Source organism: Oncorhynchus mykiss, chromosome 29, assembly GCF_057628025.1.
Source record: "Oncorhynchus mykiss isolate SJ-2025 chromosome 29, ASM5762802v1, whole genome shotgun sequence".
In the NCBI taxonomy this organism is placed as follows: Eukaryota; Metazoa; Chordata; class Actinopteri; order Salmoniformes; family Salmonidae; genus Oncorhynchus; species Oncorhynchus mykiss.
The window spans coordinates 9,372,282-9,388,592 of NC_143050.1; the positions used below are offsets into that span (position 1 = coordinate 9,372,282).

A 16,311-nucleotide genomic window follows, 5' to 3' on the forward strand; every position below is an offset into this window, starting at 1 on the left:
ATGGCAAAAAGTACAGTAAATGTAAAAATGCACATAAAATCAACAGTGTCATGTTTGGATTCAGTCCTGTGTCCGGTGAACTGCTGTGTCCTCACATCTGACTGTGAACCGGGCGAAAAAATACTTTCCATAGCTAAACCTTCATATCATAACCACTAACCTCTACACACAGCCTAGATCGTTATCGCCATTATTAGCTAGCGAACAACATAGTCAACATCGCTACTAGAACTAACGGGTTGGTAAACCCACTACAATCATGCAGTACAGTGTAGTCAGCAAGCAGTTTAGCAGTTACACCAGCGGGCCCCGTGGCAATAAATGAATAAAACCAAAATCTTACCTTGACTTGGAAGAGTTCCTGTGTTGGATAGCCAGCTAGCTAACATAGCATCCCTCTGTTATAGCCAGCTAGCTAACATAGCATCCCTCTGTTATAGCCAGCTAGCTAACATAGCATCCCTCTGTTATAGCCAGCTAGCTAACATAGCATCCCTCTGTTATAGCCAGCTAGCTAACATAGCATCCCTCTGTTATAGCCAGCTAGCTAACATATCATCCCTCTGTTATAGCCAGCTAGCTAACATAGCATCCCTCTGTTATAGCCAGCTAGCTAACATAGCATCCCTCTGTTATAGCCAGCTAGCTAACATAGCATCCCTCTGTTTGAGCCGTGTGTTTGGGTCGTTCACGCTTCCTCTCTCTCCAGTCGAGGAGAGAGAAGAAGGACAGCTGTGAAAACAACAGCTGGAAAATGAGTTGGAATCACAGTAACATTTGGATGCATTTTAATAATGTAGACAATGTTAGAGCACAGTGTAGAATTTTTTCAAAACAAAATCTCATATAAAGCCGGTTCTACTCACAACCTACACCGGCATATGCGAACTGTGCAGCCAACTGTGAAGCTAGCTGTAGTGGAGCTTCGAGAAACTAGCGGGCCTGCTAGTGGTAGTGGTGGAGCCAGCACCTCCACACGTGGAGATGTATCCACTCAGTCAAGTAGGCCTGCTAGTGATAGTGGTGGAGATGTATCCACTCAGTCAAGTAGGCCTGCTAGCGGTAGTGGTGGAGCCAGCACCTCCACACGTGGAGATGTATCCACTCAGTCAAGTAGACCTACTCCGCGACCCACAGCAACGCAGTCTTCTATGGACCAGTTTATGCCAAAGTCTATGTCTGCAGCAAAACAAGCCTAAATTGATATTGCATTGGCTAAAACAATTGTCACCGATTTCCAGCCATTTTCCATCGTGTAGGAGAGAGGTTTTAGAAATTATAGCAATAGTCTAAATCCAATGTACACAATTCCAAGCAGGAAAACCCTTTCAAAATCACTTATTCAACAACTGTACGAGAGCACAGAGGCTTCAGTGTGGGAAAGAGTCCAAAAAGCTACTGCAGTTTGCCTTACCACTGACTGCTGAACATCAAGGGTAACCACTTCTTACATGTCGGTTACATGTCACTTCATTGAAGATGGTTTAATGTCTAGCTGTCGTCTGGACTGATTTGAGTTCAGCGACAGACACACCTCAGATAACTTGGCAGAGGAACTGTTGAGAGTGGCAAGAGAATGGCAAGTAGATGGAAAAGTGGTCTGTTGTGTTAGCGACAATGCAGCTAACATAACCAAAGTCATGAACATTTTAAAATGGACCCATCATCCATGTCCTGCCCACACAATCAACCTGATTGTAAGAGATGCTCTGAAGGTGTGTCACGCCCTGACCTTAGAGAGACATTTTATTTCTCTATTTGGTTAGGTCAGGGTGTGATGTGGGGTAGAGAGGGTCCCCAGTCCGGGGTCAGCGGCGAGGGTCCCCACACCAGGGGCGCCACCAAAGTGGGGTGAGCCAGAGGTGGAGCGGGGTCTATGTCTCGCACCAGAGCCGACACCGCGGATAGAGGCCCACCCCACATCACACCCTGACCTAACCAAAATAGAGAAATAAAACGGTGACGAAGCCCACTGTGGACAAAGTGAAAGCAGCTGTGGAATACTTCCACAGGAGCACAGTAGGTGCAGATAAACTAAAGTGTACACAACGCCAGATGGGGATGCCTGAGCTGAGGCCTAAACAAGACTGCACTACAAGGTAGAATTAAACATTTTACATGTTGAAGCGGATGCCATCATCTCTACCCTGGCCGTTGTCAATACACCTGTTGATGCTCTCACCCGAGAGGAACGGGAGGTGGTGGAGGAGGTGTGCAGAGTCCTGGAACCCTTTGAGCAGGTCACTGTGGAGATCAGTGGAGAGAGGTACAGTACGCAGTTATTACTACATCATTATTTACTCCAGTATTATATATGTAGATGAGCAGTAGATGAGAATGTTGTATCAGTAGACAGAACATGAACCTGAACTAATAAGTTACTGTTCTCTCTTTTCAGCTATGTGACAGCCTCAATAATGATACTCCTGTGTAAGGGTCTGCAGCCAATCACAGCCAGCTGCCAGAGAGGAGCAAATGTAACCACAGGACACGTGACAGAGTTGATGGACATATGTTCATCAACGGACAGAAAGTTCCACAGAATGGAATATAATCACGTGCTATCAGAAACTGCACTTGACCCCAGGTTTAAGAAGTTAGCCTTCAGTGATGCCAGAGCGATTGATGAGGCTCTTCAAAGAATAACCTCAGCAGCAGGGAGGGACAGCCCCAGCAGTCAGCTGGCTCAGGTGTAACAGTTGTTAAAGTACTATGTGAATTTCACCAGGTTCATATATCAATATGTTGTGTTGATTTGTTATGCATGCCTGCATCCTGGGAGAAGGGGAGTGTGTACTTACGTTTTGCCCGGCGTGCTCGTGCTCAAATTATTTTGATGCACTGAGAGAGGTAGGCACGCTTTTTCTGTCTTCAGAAAAGTTTGATTCTTTTAAGTACAAAGTCATACACACAATGTTTTGTTCATGAATAATGATGTATATTTAGAGGTTACTCATAAGTGGATGGTATTGTTAAGATGCACTTGTAATTGTACTTTTTAGGATGATATCAACATTCTGAATTCAACATGTGGTTAATAGCTAGCTAAGGTATTAGCAGGCTATTGTATGTGTGAACGATGGCTAGCTCCTCGAATGATCCCAGTCCCTCCTATTGTGCATCTGTTGTAGAAAGAGGCGACGATTCTCAGAACAGATGTGCTCTACAAATGTTTTATTTCCTTTTGGATGCAGGTATGTGGTTTTATCAATGTAAAATATGTTATGTATAATAAGGAGAGAGTGTATTAATTTTTGTATTCCAAATTATTTTGATGCACTGAGAGAGAAAGAGGCGACGATTCTCAGAACAGATGTGCTCTACAAATGTTTTATTTCCTTTTGGATGCAGATGCAAGATGCAGAGAGTCAGTTCTGCTTGATTAAAACTACCTGATCTCCAAAGTCCACGTTTATGGTCTCTATCAACCACACACAACGCAGAGTTACAGCGGTGTAGTATAGCACCGGCTACACAGGCACCAGGGCAACATGAAGAAGAGGGATCAGACAGAGCAGAAGCACCAGCAGTAGTGCCACAAACATCTGCTGTTTGGATGCTGTTTGACGAGAGAGCAACTGGGGATGCAGCACGAAGGAATCCCTAAGCAGATGCCATAATGGAGAGCCGATCCTATTTGGAGGAGCCGCTGCAGATCCTCTGAGCTGGTGGAAGAACAAGGCCTCTGTCTCCCCACGGCTTACTAAAGTCATGACAGGGAGACTCTGCCTAGTGGCAGATGAACCAGTGATGGGCGTTCTGGCTCTTTTCAGTGAGCAGGTTCATTTGGCTCACCAAAAAAGAGCCATCTCTTTTGGCTCCCAAACGGCTCTGAGAGGGTCTTCTCGAAAACGGGACAAATAATTACTGAGAGAAGAAACCGCATCAGCCGAAAGTGAGGCAGCTTGCATTTCTGAATGCAAATCTCTCATAAAAGCAAAGTATGGTCAGCATTTCTGTGTGTTGCTGGTTATAACATGGCAATAAAGAAGAGAGAGAAAAGAAGGACCGGTTTAATGTTTTAAGTGGAATGCTGCAGTTTTGCACATTGATATTTATTTGTCTTTGATATGGTGCAATATTCTATTATTATGTTGTTCAGATTGTATTTGTTTTGAAATAGTTACATTTATATGCATTTTGTTTATATACATTAAAAAGTTATACTTTAAATGCAAATGTTTAATAGCATCATTTTTCATAACAAACCAATGCATTTCTAAATACATTGTGGTTAAGGTAGAGTATGATTTCATTTAATCATTTAATTAGAATTATTTTAACACAAATCATAGTCAAAACTATCGCAAACTTTATGACTTGAAAAAATACAAAACATAGTTTTTTTTAAAGAGCCGTTTGGGAGCCAAAAGAGCCGGCTCTTTTTGGTGAGCTGAGCCGAACGAACCGGCTCACTGAAAAGATCCGGAACGCCCATCTGGGCTTACAAGACCTTTATTTCCTCATCACGTGATCTGGAATCGCAGCAGAAAAACAGACATTGCTCGAGACAGAAAACTCCACATAACTCCAAAGACATGACGATCACAGACGTCTCCCGTTGTACGATGGAAGTTATAGAAGTTGAGGAATTCTTGCGGAACCCTCCGCCCGGTTTCACCGTAGAGGCTGGCTACCGATTCGTGAAAAGCGATCCTGAAAACTGCTGCGTGTTCATCGATGACTTCGAGTTATCCAGAGGAGGAAAAGTAGTCTTCCAACACTCGCAGGGAAAGTAAGGAATATGTTCATTTTAAAAGTTTGATACATTAGTCAGCCTTGAAAATATAATTAATTCAGCTGAGCATCAACTTCTTAACTAGCAATCGAAAATGTATCCAACAATTTATTTTCTTTCAGGAAAATCACAGTGCGCAATTTGGGAGATTACACTCGCTTCAGGAAGAACCTAACCTCAAAAAAGATATATATACTGGTGTCTGCATGTGAAAGTAAACCTTCATCGACAGATAAGAAAGCTCCCAAAAACAGAAGAGGTACAACTTTTCACTGCTCTATCTATAATGGACCTGTAGGCTGCAGCAGACACGGCGTGCTCTGCGCTGTCGTCCATGGTTTTCCTAAATGACTTTTCATAACGTTACTCTTTACTGCATCAAATACCAGATTGCATATGTACAGGAGTAAATGTTAGCCTGATACAGTATGTGTGTTGGTGGATATCAGCACTACATAGTTCTTAACCATGCAGTGAAACAACAACGTTTATTTATGTATTTTTAACCTGGGCTGGCCCTTCCATATGGAGGTTATAATGAGTCACTCCTTGCTTCCCAAATTGTACCATATTCCCTATATAGTACACTACTGTTGGCCAGGGCTATGGTCAATATATTGTACTACAAATGGAATATGGTGCTATTTGGGACGTAACTGTGGTTTTTTTGACCAGTTGCAGGCGGTGCAGAGTGACCTTTTTAAGTGTGACTCACAGCCTAACTTAACACAGTGGCCTTCACAGGACTGACTGACTCTTTCTGATGCTCTTTCTCTCTGACTCGCTCTCTCTCTCTCTCCTTTTCTCCCTCCCTCCCCAGTGCTCCAGCAGTATGTGGTGTCCATTGATGGCCGTAACCCTCTGATCAAGTGGGAGATTGAGAGAGGCCTGGACAGGACTATCTCCTCTGTGGCTGGGGAGAGCTACAGGGTCGACGTGAGTTTGTCATTTTTTTTTGTTATAAAAATTACATTTAAAGAATGATTCTTAGATAACAAGCTTATTTTCTTTACGCAGCCACCTCTCAAGATGTTGACATTGAAAATGGCAAATTCATATTTATTATAATTTTTTTATGTAAAGTTAAATACATTTTTCCCTCTGCTTTTTTTGTTTTCAGATTGACCTGTGTGATGCGTTGCGTGGCTGGGCAGGGGAGAGTTTCTGTCTCCTAGGCAACAGAGAGAAGGTCACACCCGTGTGGAAGGATACCTGCTTCACCCTGAAATATTACTCGGATGCCCTCTTCGACTTCCCACACTGGCTCGGCTTCAGCAAACGCCATTTCAAGGTCAAATACAATAAATGAATAAGGACTATTTATTTATTTATTTATTAATGTATCTGGAACTTTCCTCTTAGCTTATTGATGTATATTCTCTACTGCGGACAGTTTACTGCTGAATAATGTGTTTCTCTGAATCTTACTTGTGGCCATCAAAGGGTGCGTCACAATAATATCTCTGTCCTCCTGAAGTGTGCACTTGTTCACAACTTCCCACCAATCTAAAAGCATTGAGATATGGTGGACACTCTTACTCCTCCACAATATTTCTTATACCGGTCATTTTCTTTCAAATCAGTGAGGGGAATGGATCCACTCTGGGAGGAAGGAGATGATTGGGCCATAGCTAGGGTGTCCACTCTGGGAGGAAGGAGATGATTGGGCCATAGCTAGGGTGTCCACTCTGGGAGGAAGGAGGTGATTGGGCCATAGCTAGGGTGTCCACTCTGGGAGGAAGGAGATGATTGGGCCATAGCTAGGGTGTCCACTCTGGGAGGGAGGAAGGAGATGATTGGGCCATAGCTAGGGTGTCCACTCTGGGAGGAAGGAGGTGATTGGGCCATAGGTAGGGTGTCCACTCTGGGAGGGAGGAAGGAGATGATTGGGCCATAGCTAGGGTGTCCACTCTGGGAGGAAGGAGATGATTGGGCCATAGCTAGGGTGTCCACTCTGGGAGGAAGGAGATGATTGGGCCATAGGTAGGGTGTCCACTCTGGGAGGAAGGAGGTGATTGGGCCATAGCTAGGGTGTCCACTCTGGGAGGGAGGAAGGAGATGATTGGGCCATAGGTAGGGTGTCCACTCGGGGAGGAAGGAGATGATTGGGCCATAGCTAGGGTGTCCACTCTGGGAGGAAGGAGATGATTGGGCCATAGGTAGGGTGTCCACTCTGGGAGGAAGGAGATGATTGGGCCATAGGTAGGGTGTCCACTCTGGGAGGAAGGAGATGATTGGGCCATAGGTAGGGTGTCCACTCTGGGAGGAAGGAGATGATTGGGCCATAGGTAGGGTGTCCACTCTGGGAGGAAGGAGGTGATTGGGCCATAGGTAGGGTGTCCACTCTGGGAGGGAGGAAGGAGATGATTGGGCCATAGGTAGGGTGTCCACTCTGGGAGGGAGGAAGGAGATGATTGGGCCAAGGTGCTCAATCTAGGAAGAAGTAAAACCAACACGTGTTTATTTACTTTGTGATTTCTTCCCTGTAGATCTCCTACCATGGAAGATGAGACCTTAGCAAGAATCCATAATTACTATTTGATGGGCAAGAAGACTGGACATAGGCCAAATATGATCTATTATATTGACAAGGTAGCCGAGTGACCACTCTAACAATGGAAATGCATGTCCTCAATGCTTGAATGCAACTGAGGTCAGGTGGGTCCATACTAGCCAAATGAGAGGGCAGATATGCTTATGAACAACAGGCACAACCAAGTCATTTTTCGCAAAGCTGTCGGAATGCCACCTGCATCCATTTGAAACAGTCTAAAATTTACAAACTTCAAATCAAATTAGCCCCATGTAATTCTACACTCTGATAGACCTCCATACAAAAAGGGTCTTATCTCACACGGACATATTTAGGGCGGTAAAATCCTCTCGCTTCACCTCTTCCAAGGCCCATGTTTCAGTGGACAGCGACATCTGTCAGTTGAAGTGAGAAGCTTGGATACCTGCTGCCTGCTATGCAGGATTCCACCACTGGGGGGAGCTGTTTATCAGTAGACTGGATCATCTCCTTTAGTGTAAGACATGGATGGTCAGTTCAATGCTGCTGCTTTGGGTTGAGAATTTAACCCTCGGCTGCACTGTTATGTCACTGGGAAGATGGAGTAAGCCAGTCGGCAAGAAACTATTGAAAGAATAGCCCAAAATACTTTACAATAAGTTGTTTTATCAAGTTCATATATACAGGGCCTTCAGGAAGCATTTCAATCCTTTTGACTTTTTCTACATTTTGTTGTGTTACAGCCTGAATTTAAAATGGATTCAATTGAGTTTTTGTTACTGTTACTGACACACACTACCCCATAATGACAAAGTGGAAGGATGTTTTTAGATAATAAAAAAAAAAATCAGATTTTTTTTATTTTTTAAATGAAGTATTCCACCTCTTATGGCAAGTCTAAAGTTCAGAAGTAAACAATTCACATAATAAGTTTACATGGACTCACTGTGTACAATGATAGTGTTTAACATGACTTTTGAATGACTACCTCATCTCTGTACCCAACACACAATTCTCTGTAATGTCCCTCAGTTGAGCAGTGAATTTTAAAAATAATAATAATGTGGAAAACTCTTAGACGTACCCAGAAAGACCGCTGTAATCGCTGCCAAAGTTGCTTCTACAAAGTATTGACTCGGGAGTATTTCTGTATTTACTTTTCAATACATTTGGAAAACATTTGTAAAAACAGGTTTTCACTTCATCATTATGGGGTATTGTGTATAGCTGGGTGAGAGGGAAAAAATCAAATTAATCCATTTTGAATTCAGGCTGTAACACAAAATGTGGAATAAGTTGAGAGGTATGAATACTTTCTGAAGGCTATTTACGTTGTTAGAAAACATTTTAAAATTGTGTATGGCGACATTTCTAGAACATCAGGCGACATGATTTCTAGAACATAGCAACATGATTTCTAGAACATAGCAACATGATTTCTAGAACATAGCAACATGATTTCTAGAACATAGCGACATGATTTCTAGGACATTTGAATGTAGATGTTGCATGCTCTTCAGATGAAGGGTCACCTTGGACTGACTTTAGAAACTGTTAAATGTCATTTAGAGGGATAGCTGTGGCATATCAACTTATTGTATACATCTTCAATAGAATTCAATACTATGTAGCTGTTGTGTTTTTATTTCCCAGACAATAAAGAATATAAAACATGAAATGATTGAGCACAGAAGTGGATAATTGCACCACATTGAATCACCCATCACATCACCATACTTGCTCCCCTTGCACTGTGCAAATACACACAGACACAAAACAGACTTTAGTCACTTTCAGTAGTACCTCAACCTAGACACAAAACAGACTTTATAGGCACTTTCAGTAGTACCTCAACACAGACACAAAACAGACTTTATAGTCCCTTTCCATAGTACCTCAACACAGACACAAAACAGACTTTATAGTCACTTTCAGTAGTACCTCAACACAGACACAAAACAGACTTTATAGTCACTTTCAGTAGTACCTCAACACAGACACAAAACAGACTTTATAGTCACTTTCAGTAGTACCTCAACATAGACACAAAACAGACTTTATAGTCACTTTCAGTAGTACCTCAACATAGACACAAAACAGACTTTATAGTCACTTTCCGTAGTACCTCAACATAGACACAAAATAGACTTTATAGTCACTGCCGTAGTACCTCAACACAGACACAAAACAGACTTTATAGTCACTGCCGTAGTACCTCAACACAGACACAAAACAGACTTTATAGTCACTGCCGTAGTTCAGGGAATGAGGAGTAGAGCAGAGGCTGCGTTGGTGATCGTTTCCATGGTGTCTTTATAGTCGTTGCCGAGGTAACGCACCAGCAGGAAGTTGAAGATACCCACAATGCACATCAGGATGAGGAAGGCCAGGACGCGTTTCCCAAACAGGAACCCTGGAGTGCTGTCAGACAGAAACACAGTTAATTAGTCACACTCATACAAAACAGCAGTCAATCAGTTACAAATACATACTTTACACACACATACTCTCACCTCTGAGATGTCTGACCCATGTACCCGACAAAGTACTTCTGCCTGGCCACCAGGTAGATGATCCCTGCGAAGGCAGCAGGAGCTGAACACACCAAGATCACAGACAGTGTTAGCTAGATGAAAAGAGAGACTGGGGAATGTTACAGTATCTGTTGGATGATTTACCTTGGTTAAGGCAGAGCCCAGCACACCACATCACTGCTAGGAAGGTCGGGTAGGAATCCATACAGTTACGACTGTGGAGACAGACAAGAGAAACACATGATGAAAACCCCAGTTAGGCCTAGATTCAATCAGATCAAGGGTTAACCGGCGCTAGGAGACACATGCATAGCAGTGTGTTTTGGCGATGTCGGAGGTGTCACTACAGTCCCTGGTTCAAATCCAGGCTCTATCACTATCCGGCCATGATTGGGAGTCCCATAGAGCGGCGCACAATTTGCCGAGCGTTGGCCGGGGTAGGTCATCATTGTAAATAAGAATTTGTTCTTAACTGAGTTGCCAAGTTATTTAAAGGTCAAAAAGTAATAATCCACACTTGCCCTACTGGTGTTAGAAGTTCAGAGCGAGAAAGTGTAGGCCATTCAGAAATAATTACGCTCCAACTGAAAAATCATTCAATTAAATAATGATTTCTAGCATCTTAATGGAGGTGTAGATTACAGTTTGCAACGGGATTTATGTTGATGAGACTCAGCCAATGGCAATGCCCGCTTTAGGTATAATTTACATTTTAGTCATTTAGCAGAGGCTCTTAACCAGATAATAGTTATATTTAAGACAGGAGTCAACCCAACATTCTGACATGTTATTAACAAATAAATACATGATTACACCCCTCACGTCCCCCAGGCAACCCCACCCCCAAATGTGTGTGCGTGCCCGTGCGGTGTGTGTGCGTGCCCGTGCGGTGTGTGTGCGATGCGTGTAAATGCTGGTGTTGCAAATACCCCAATCTACCCAACCGAGTCCACACGGAAGCCACTTGTGGCTTCGACAGCTCTACCTAAGTTCCACCGCTATGTGGATGTTGGCTAAAGCAGATCTGATTGAAATAGAGCCCTTGGGTTTAGACAGTTTGATGCTGAAATTACAGCGAATACAAACACACACTGAGACTCGACGCGTATGAAGTGTTAGGCTTCTAATCCATACAGTGGAAACTCCACATTTACAGCGCGATTGACATGTAAAGGCAATGTTCTTGCTTTAGCGGAGACTGCGCTCACGGTAAAAGCTACATATGTCGGCTCAATCGGAAATGGCTATTGAAGTTCTATAGCGGAAGCTGTAACGCTTCAAGAATGAATAGAGCCCTGAGTCACGAGAGCCATCGCAAATATTCTATCTTCAGTAAAATACTCTGTAGTATGCAGTCAGCAAAGTAACAATGATGAAATGGGTTGACAACATCCTCAGCCCTGCTCTCTCACTAGGAAGGAGGAGTGATTGGAGGGAGGGGTGTTGCAATAAAAACACCACCTCTTCCTGAAAATACAAAAATATAGTTCCTGTGTGACAGCGCAGCTACACAGCAACTTCCTGAACTTTGTTCTTTATTGCGAAATGTTTCACTTTGTGTGTGTGTGTGTGTGTGTGTGTGTGTTTCTTCACACACGTGATGTCAGCCTAACCACCTTAACTTAGTCCTCTCTACAGAGAAGTTGTATTAGTCATATGTACGAGATATGCATGATAGACATCGTCCAATGAAATGCTTACAGGCAGGTTATTTCTGGACAATGCAACAAGGTGAGGAGCAGAGAAAGGGTGTGGGTCCACTGCTTCCTTTTTTAATACAGGAAGTACATCATCGCAACAACGATGGCCTCCAATGAAACAACAGTCCTGATCCTCTGTTCCTTCATGTCTTTATCTACGTTATTCCTTTTTTTGACCAGAATATTTGAAGGAAAGGAGACAAGGAGAGGAAGCCACTTCATACTATTGAGATGCGCCCTGTGGGCCGATTTCCTGGTCTGAGATTAAGCCAAGTCCTGGAGTACAAAACACGTACAATGGGGCTGTTTCCATTGAGTGTGCCTTTTAGTCCAGGATTAGGTTTAACATCTGTACAGGAACCCATTAGAGTCTAACCTCCCCTAAAGACCCCAGGGCAGTTCCTCACAGTAAGCAGAGTCTAACCTCCCCTAAAGACCCAGGGCAGTTCCACACAGTAAGCAGAGTCTAACCTCCCCTAAAGACCCAGGGCAGATCCACACAGTAAGCAGAGTCTAATCTCCCCTAAAGACCCAGGGCAGTTCCACACAGTAAGCAGAGTCTAACCTCCCCTAAAGACCCAGGGCAGTTCCACACAGTAAGCAGAGTCTAACCTCCCCTAAAGACCCAGGGCAGTTCCACACAGTAAGCAGAGTCTAACCTCCCCTAAAGACCCCAGGGCAGTTCCACACAGTAAGCAGAGTCTAACCTCCCCTAAAGACCCAGGGCAGATCCACACAGTAAGCAGAGTCTACACCCTATTCCCTACACCCTATTCCCTATATATTACACTACTGTATGGGCCCTGGTCAACAGTTACGCACTATAAATAGAAAATAGGGTGCTATAACCTGGTCTGGTTGGACTTTGAGGAAACTCCATGTGATGGTTAGTAATGTTAAGAGAGATGGAAATCACATGTAAAAGGTGACCAGATGGAAGAGAGAGAGGAGACATGGGATATGCAAAACCCTTCTCCCATTGGCAACACAACTAATGTGTAAAGAAACACACGCAGTCTTGTGTGGGTTACAGCATGGCTATTATTAGGTTATGGCTTGATACACGGGGATAGTAGCATTTATGTAAATGAAATAAGCAGTAAAGAAATGATAACCAGCTGGATCAACAGTTAAACACAGTTAAAATGGTACGTCCCTGTTTGGGTTATGTGTAACGGTTTTCCTCCTCTTCTGAGGAGGAGTAGGAAGGATCGGACCAATATGCAGCGTGGTGAGTGTTCGTCATTTTAATCAGTAGCACTGAACACTAAAAATACAAAGTAACAAAAAGAACAACCGAAACAGTTCCGTCTGGTAAACTACATACAAAGACAGGAAACAACTACCCACAAATCATAGTGGGAAAACAGGCTGCCTAAGTATGGTTCTCAATCAGAGACAACGATAAACAGCTGCCTCTGATTGGGTACCATACCAGGCCAAACACAGAAATACACAAATATAGGACAACACAAAGAAAACCCACCCCAACTCACGCCCTGACCAAACTAAAATAGAGACATAAAAAAGGAACTAAGGTCAGGACGTGACATTATGGGCTTAGTTCACATTCTGAATACACAGGGAAAGAATGTAATTGTGCATTGTGTCTGTGTGTGTGTGTGTATTTTATATTTATTTATTTTATTTAATCTTTATTTAACCAGGTAGGCCAGTTGAGAACAAGTTCTCATTTACAACTGCGACCTGGCCAAGATAAAGCAAAGCAGTGCGACACAAACAACAACACAGAGTTACACATAAACAAACATACAGTCAAATAACACAAAATTAAATTAAAATATATGTACAGTGTGTGCAAATGTAGAAGAGTAGGGAGGTAGATAATAAATAGGCACTAGAGGCAAAAATAATTACAATTTCATTTATAATTAATACTGGAGTGATAGATCTACAGATGATGATGTGCAGGTAGAGATACTGGGGTGCAAAAGAGCAAGAGGGTAAGTAATAATATGGGGATGAGGTAGTTGGGTGGGCTATTTACAGATTGGCTGTGTGCAGGTACAGTGATCGGTAAGCTGCTCAGACAGCTGATGCTTAAAGTTAGAGAGGGAGATATAAGACTCCAGCTTCAGAGATTTTTGCAAGGAGAGGCGGCCAAAGGGAGTGTTGGCTTTGGGGGTGACCAGTGAAATATACCTGCTGGAGCGCGTGCTACGGGTGGGTGTTGCTATGGTGACCAGTGAGCTGAGATAAGGCGAGGCTTTACCTAGCAAAGACTTATAGATGACCTGGAGCCGGTGGGTTTGGCGACGAATATGTAGTGGGGGCCAGCCATCGAGAGCATGCAGGTCGCAGTGGTGGGTAGTATATGAGGCTTTGGTGAAAAAACGGATGGCACTGTGATAGAATACATCCAGTTTGCTGAGTAGAGTGTTGGGGGCTATTTTGTAAAGGATCAGTAGGATAGTCAGTTTTACGAGGGTATGTTTGGCGGCATGAGGGAACTAGGCTTTGTTGCGAAATAGGAAGCCGATTCTAGATTTAATTTTGGATTGGAGATGCTTAATGTGAGTCTGGAAGGAGAGTTTACAGTCTAACCAGACACCTAGGTATTTGTAGTTGTCCACACATTCTCGGTCAGAACCGTCCAGAGCAGTGATGCTATTGGGGCGAGAGGGTGCAGGCAGCAAACGGTTGAAGAGCATGCACTTAGTTTTACTAGCATTTAAAAGCAATATTTTTATTCCAGGATTAGGTTTAATGTGTGTCTGGGAAAAATGGTGTGTGTGTGTGGGTGTGCGTGTGTGTGTGAAAGTTACTTACTTGGCGCAGGACACTCTCTCAAAAGCAGTTTTGTTGTTGTGCTCTTTACCCTCCCTCTCTACCTTTGTTGCAAAGAAAGCTGGAAATAACACGACAGATAAAACACCAACAGTTCACAAATGTATTTTATCGTCGATCAGAGAAGTGAAGAAAAAGACTTGGTTATCAAGTGATATACAGTCATTTAAAAGTAAGGCATAGTATTCAATTCAAAGCATCAACCGAGAGGTTAAATGATAAATACATTTTACAGTATGAAAAACAAAGAACACCACTACTAATGTCTGTAATGTCTACTTTACAATGTGAGTAAATCCTCCACAGGTCACCATTTATAAAGATATTATTTATCTCAATGGGACTTCCTGGTTCAAACAAAAATATATTACATTTATATTATAGTCTCTTACCTGAGATAGGGCCGGTTTCCCAAACGCAGATTAAGCCTAGTCCTGGACTAAAAAAATCGGCATTGAAAGTGGTTTTTATACCAGGATTAGATTTAATGTGTGTCTGGGGAAAAGACCCAGAAAAAAGTAACTTCGCCACAGTTGTCTTTTTGGCCTCCTTTCTATACATATATTATTCATGTAAATGGAACATCCTAGTTTAAATCAAATAAAAAATGTAGTCAAACATAAAAATAAAAAAAAATCATAATAATAATAATAACATAAATAATTGATATGAAGTGTATTAATTATCTTACCATTCTGTAGGACGCTAATGAGAGTGACGATGACCAAGAGAAAGATGTGTTCCACCACTATGGACAACATGACGACTCAGAACGGAGGGACAGATAGAACAGAGGGAGGACAGGCTTTATTGAATATAAGGATAGAGGAGGAGAGACAACAGTTATAACTCTCTCTGTGTCTGTCTCTCTCTCACACACGCACACATTCTCTCTCTCTCTCTCTCTCTCTCTCTCTTGCACTTCCTGTTAGACTGTCCGTTTTTTTCCTCCGTTTTTATGCAAACAATTTCTCAGACATGATTTCCTTAGTGATGTGTGTATTGGTAACGGAGCTCCCTCACCTTTCCGTCAACTTCATTGTTGTTGTCATTGCGTAGTTCATTCAAAACCCCATTGATGACAAACAAATTCATACTCCCATATGGTCTAGCGATTAGGATTCCTGGTTTTCACCCAGGCGGCCCGGGTTCGACTCCCGGTATGGGAACGAGTATTTTTCTTACTAGTCTTCTCACCAATAAATCGTTTTATAGGCAATTAAATGTACTTACATATTTTTACAATTATGCTTTTAATGCATGCTTGACGTTCCAATTGGCGAGGAGTATTCTGCGTTAGTAACCGTAAGATAGTCGAGAGAACATCCAATACATCAGCCTAGCTAGTACTGACTGTTACACATGTATAATTTATGTCAATAAATTAAACAAAACATTGATTCCTCCAACTGATAAAATACCTTATTTGATAATAATTTACATACTGTAGCTAGATAGAACCAGAGATGGTAGAGAAAGCGAGACAAAACACTCCGTAATTCTTTCTGGTCTACTTATTTCTCCCGCCCCGCGGAGCAGATGCCCCAAGGCGAGATATGTCACTGGCTAATTTTTTATGGTCGGGGCGGATGGGGCGAGCGGGAGGGGACAATAAGTAGACCAGAGCCAGCTATCAATTCAATTTAAGGGCTTTATTGGTATGGGAAACATATGTTAACATTGCCAAAGCAAGTGAAGTAGATAATAAACAATACAAATTTACAGTAAACATTACACATACAGAAGTTCCAAAAGAATAAAGACATTTCAAATGTCATATTATGTATATGTACAGTGTTATAACGATGTGCAAATAGGTAAAGTACAAAAGGGAAAATATATAAACATAAATATGGGTTGTATTTACAATGGTGTTTGTTCTTCACTGGTTGCCCTTTTCTTGTGGCAACAGGTCACAAATCTTGCTGCTATGATGGCACACTGTGGAATTTCACCCAGTAGATATGGGAGTTTATCAACATTGTGTTTATTTTTGAATTCTTTGTGGGTCTGTGTAAT

General features: G+C 42.5%; 2 protein-coding genes and 1 long non-coding RNA gene across 4 annotated transcripts; 2 read left to right on the top strand and 1 right to left on the bottom strand.

Moving 5' to 3' along the window:
• Positions 1 to 2,831: 2,831 nt before the first annotated feature.
• LOC149970336 (uncharacterized) lies at positions 2,832 to 3,407 on the top strand. The gene is made up of 2 exons (XR_016493188.1): positions 2,832 to 3,194; positions 3,352 to 3,407. It is a non-coding gene; the product is annotated as an uncharacterized LOC149970336 (long non-coding RNA).
• A 1,044-nt stretch (positions 3,408 to 4,451) lies between these two features.
• Positions 4,452 to 8,928, top strand: medag (mesenteric estrogen dependent adipogenesis). Of its 2 annotated transcripts, none has more exons than XR_016493189.1 (5): positions 4,452 to 4,735; positions 4,861 to 4,997; positions 5,559 to 5,674; positions 5,859 to 7,121; positions 7,163 to 8,928. XR_016493189.1 is itself a non-coding variant. In XM_036967583.2 (5 exons), the coding sequence occupies exons 1-5, from the start codon at positions 4,539 to 4,541 to the stop codon at positions 7,246 to 7,248; spliced, it is 642 nt and encodes a 213-aa protein (XP_036823478.1). In that variant the 5' UTR covers positions 4,452 to 4,538; the 3' UTR covers positions 7,249 to 8,928. The 2 variants fall into 2 exon arrangements, 1 of the variants encoding a protein (XP_036823478.1); XM_036967583.2 differs by having other exon boundaries at positions 5,859 to 6,029; positions 7,228 to 8,928.
• Positions 8,881 to 15,110, bottom strand: alox5ap (arachidonate 5-lipoxygenase activating protein). Its single transcript, NM_001165225.1, is given in 5 exon segments — positions 8,881 to 9,671; positions 9,764 to 9,845; positions 9,929 to 9,999; positions 14,275 to 14,353; positions 14,984 to 15,110. Coding segments are annotated over 5 exon segments (465 nt in total). The 5' UTR covers positions 15,054 to 15,110; the 3' UTR covers positions 8,881 to 9,508.
• Between the last annotated feature and the right edge of the window lie 1,201 nt (positions 15,111 to 16,311).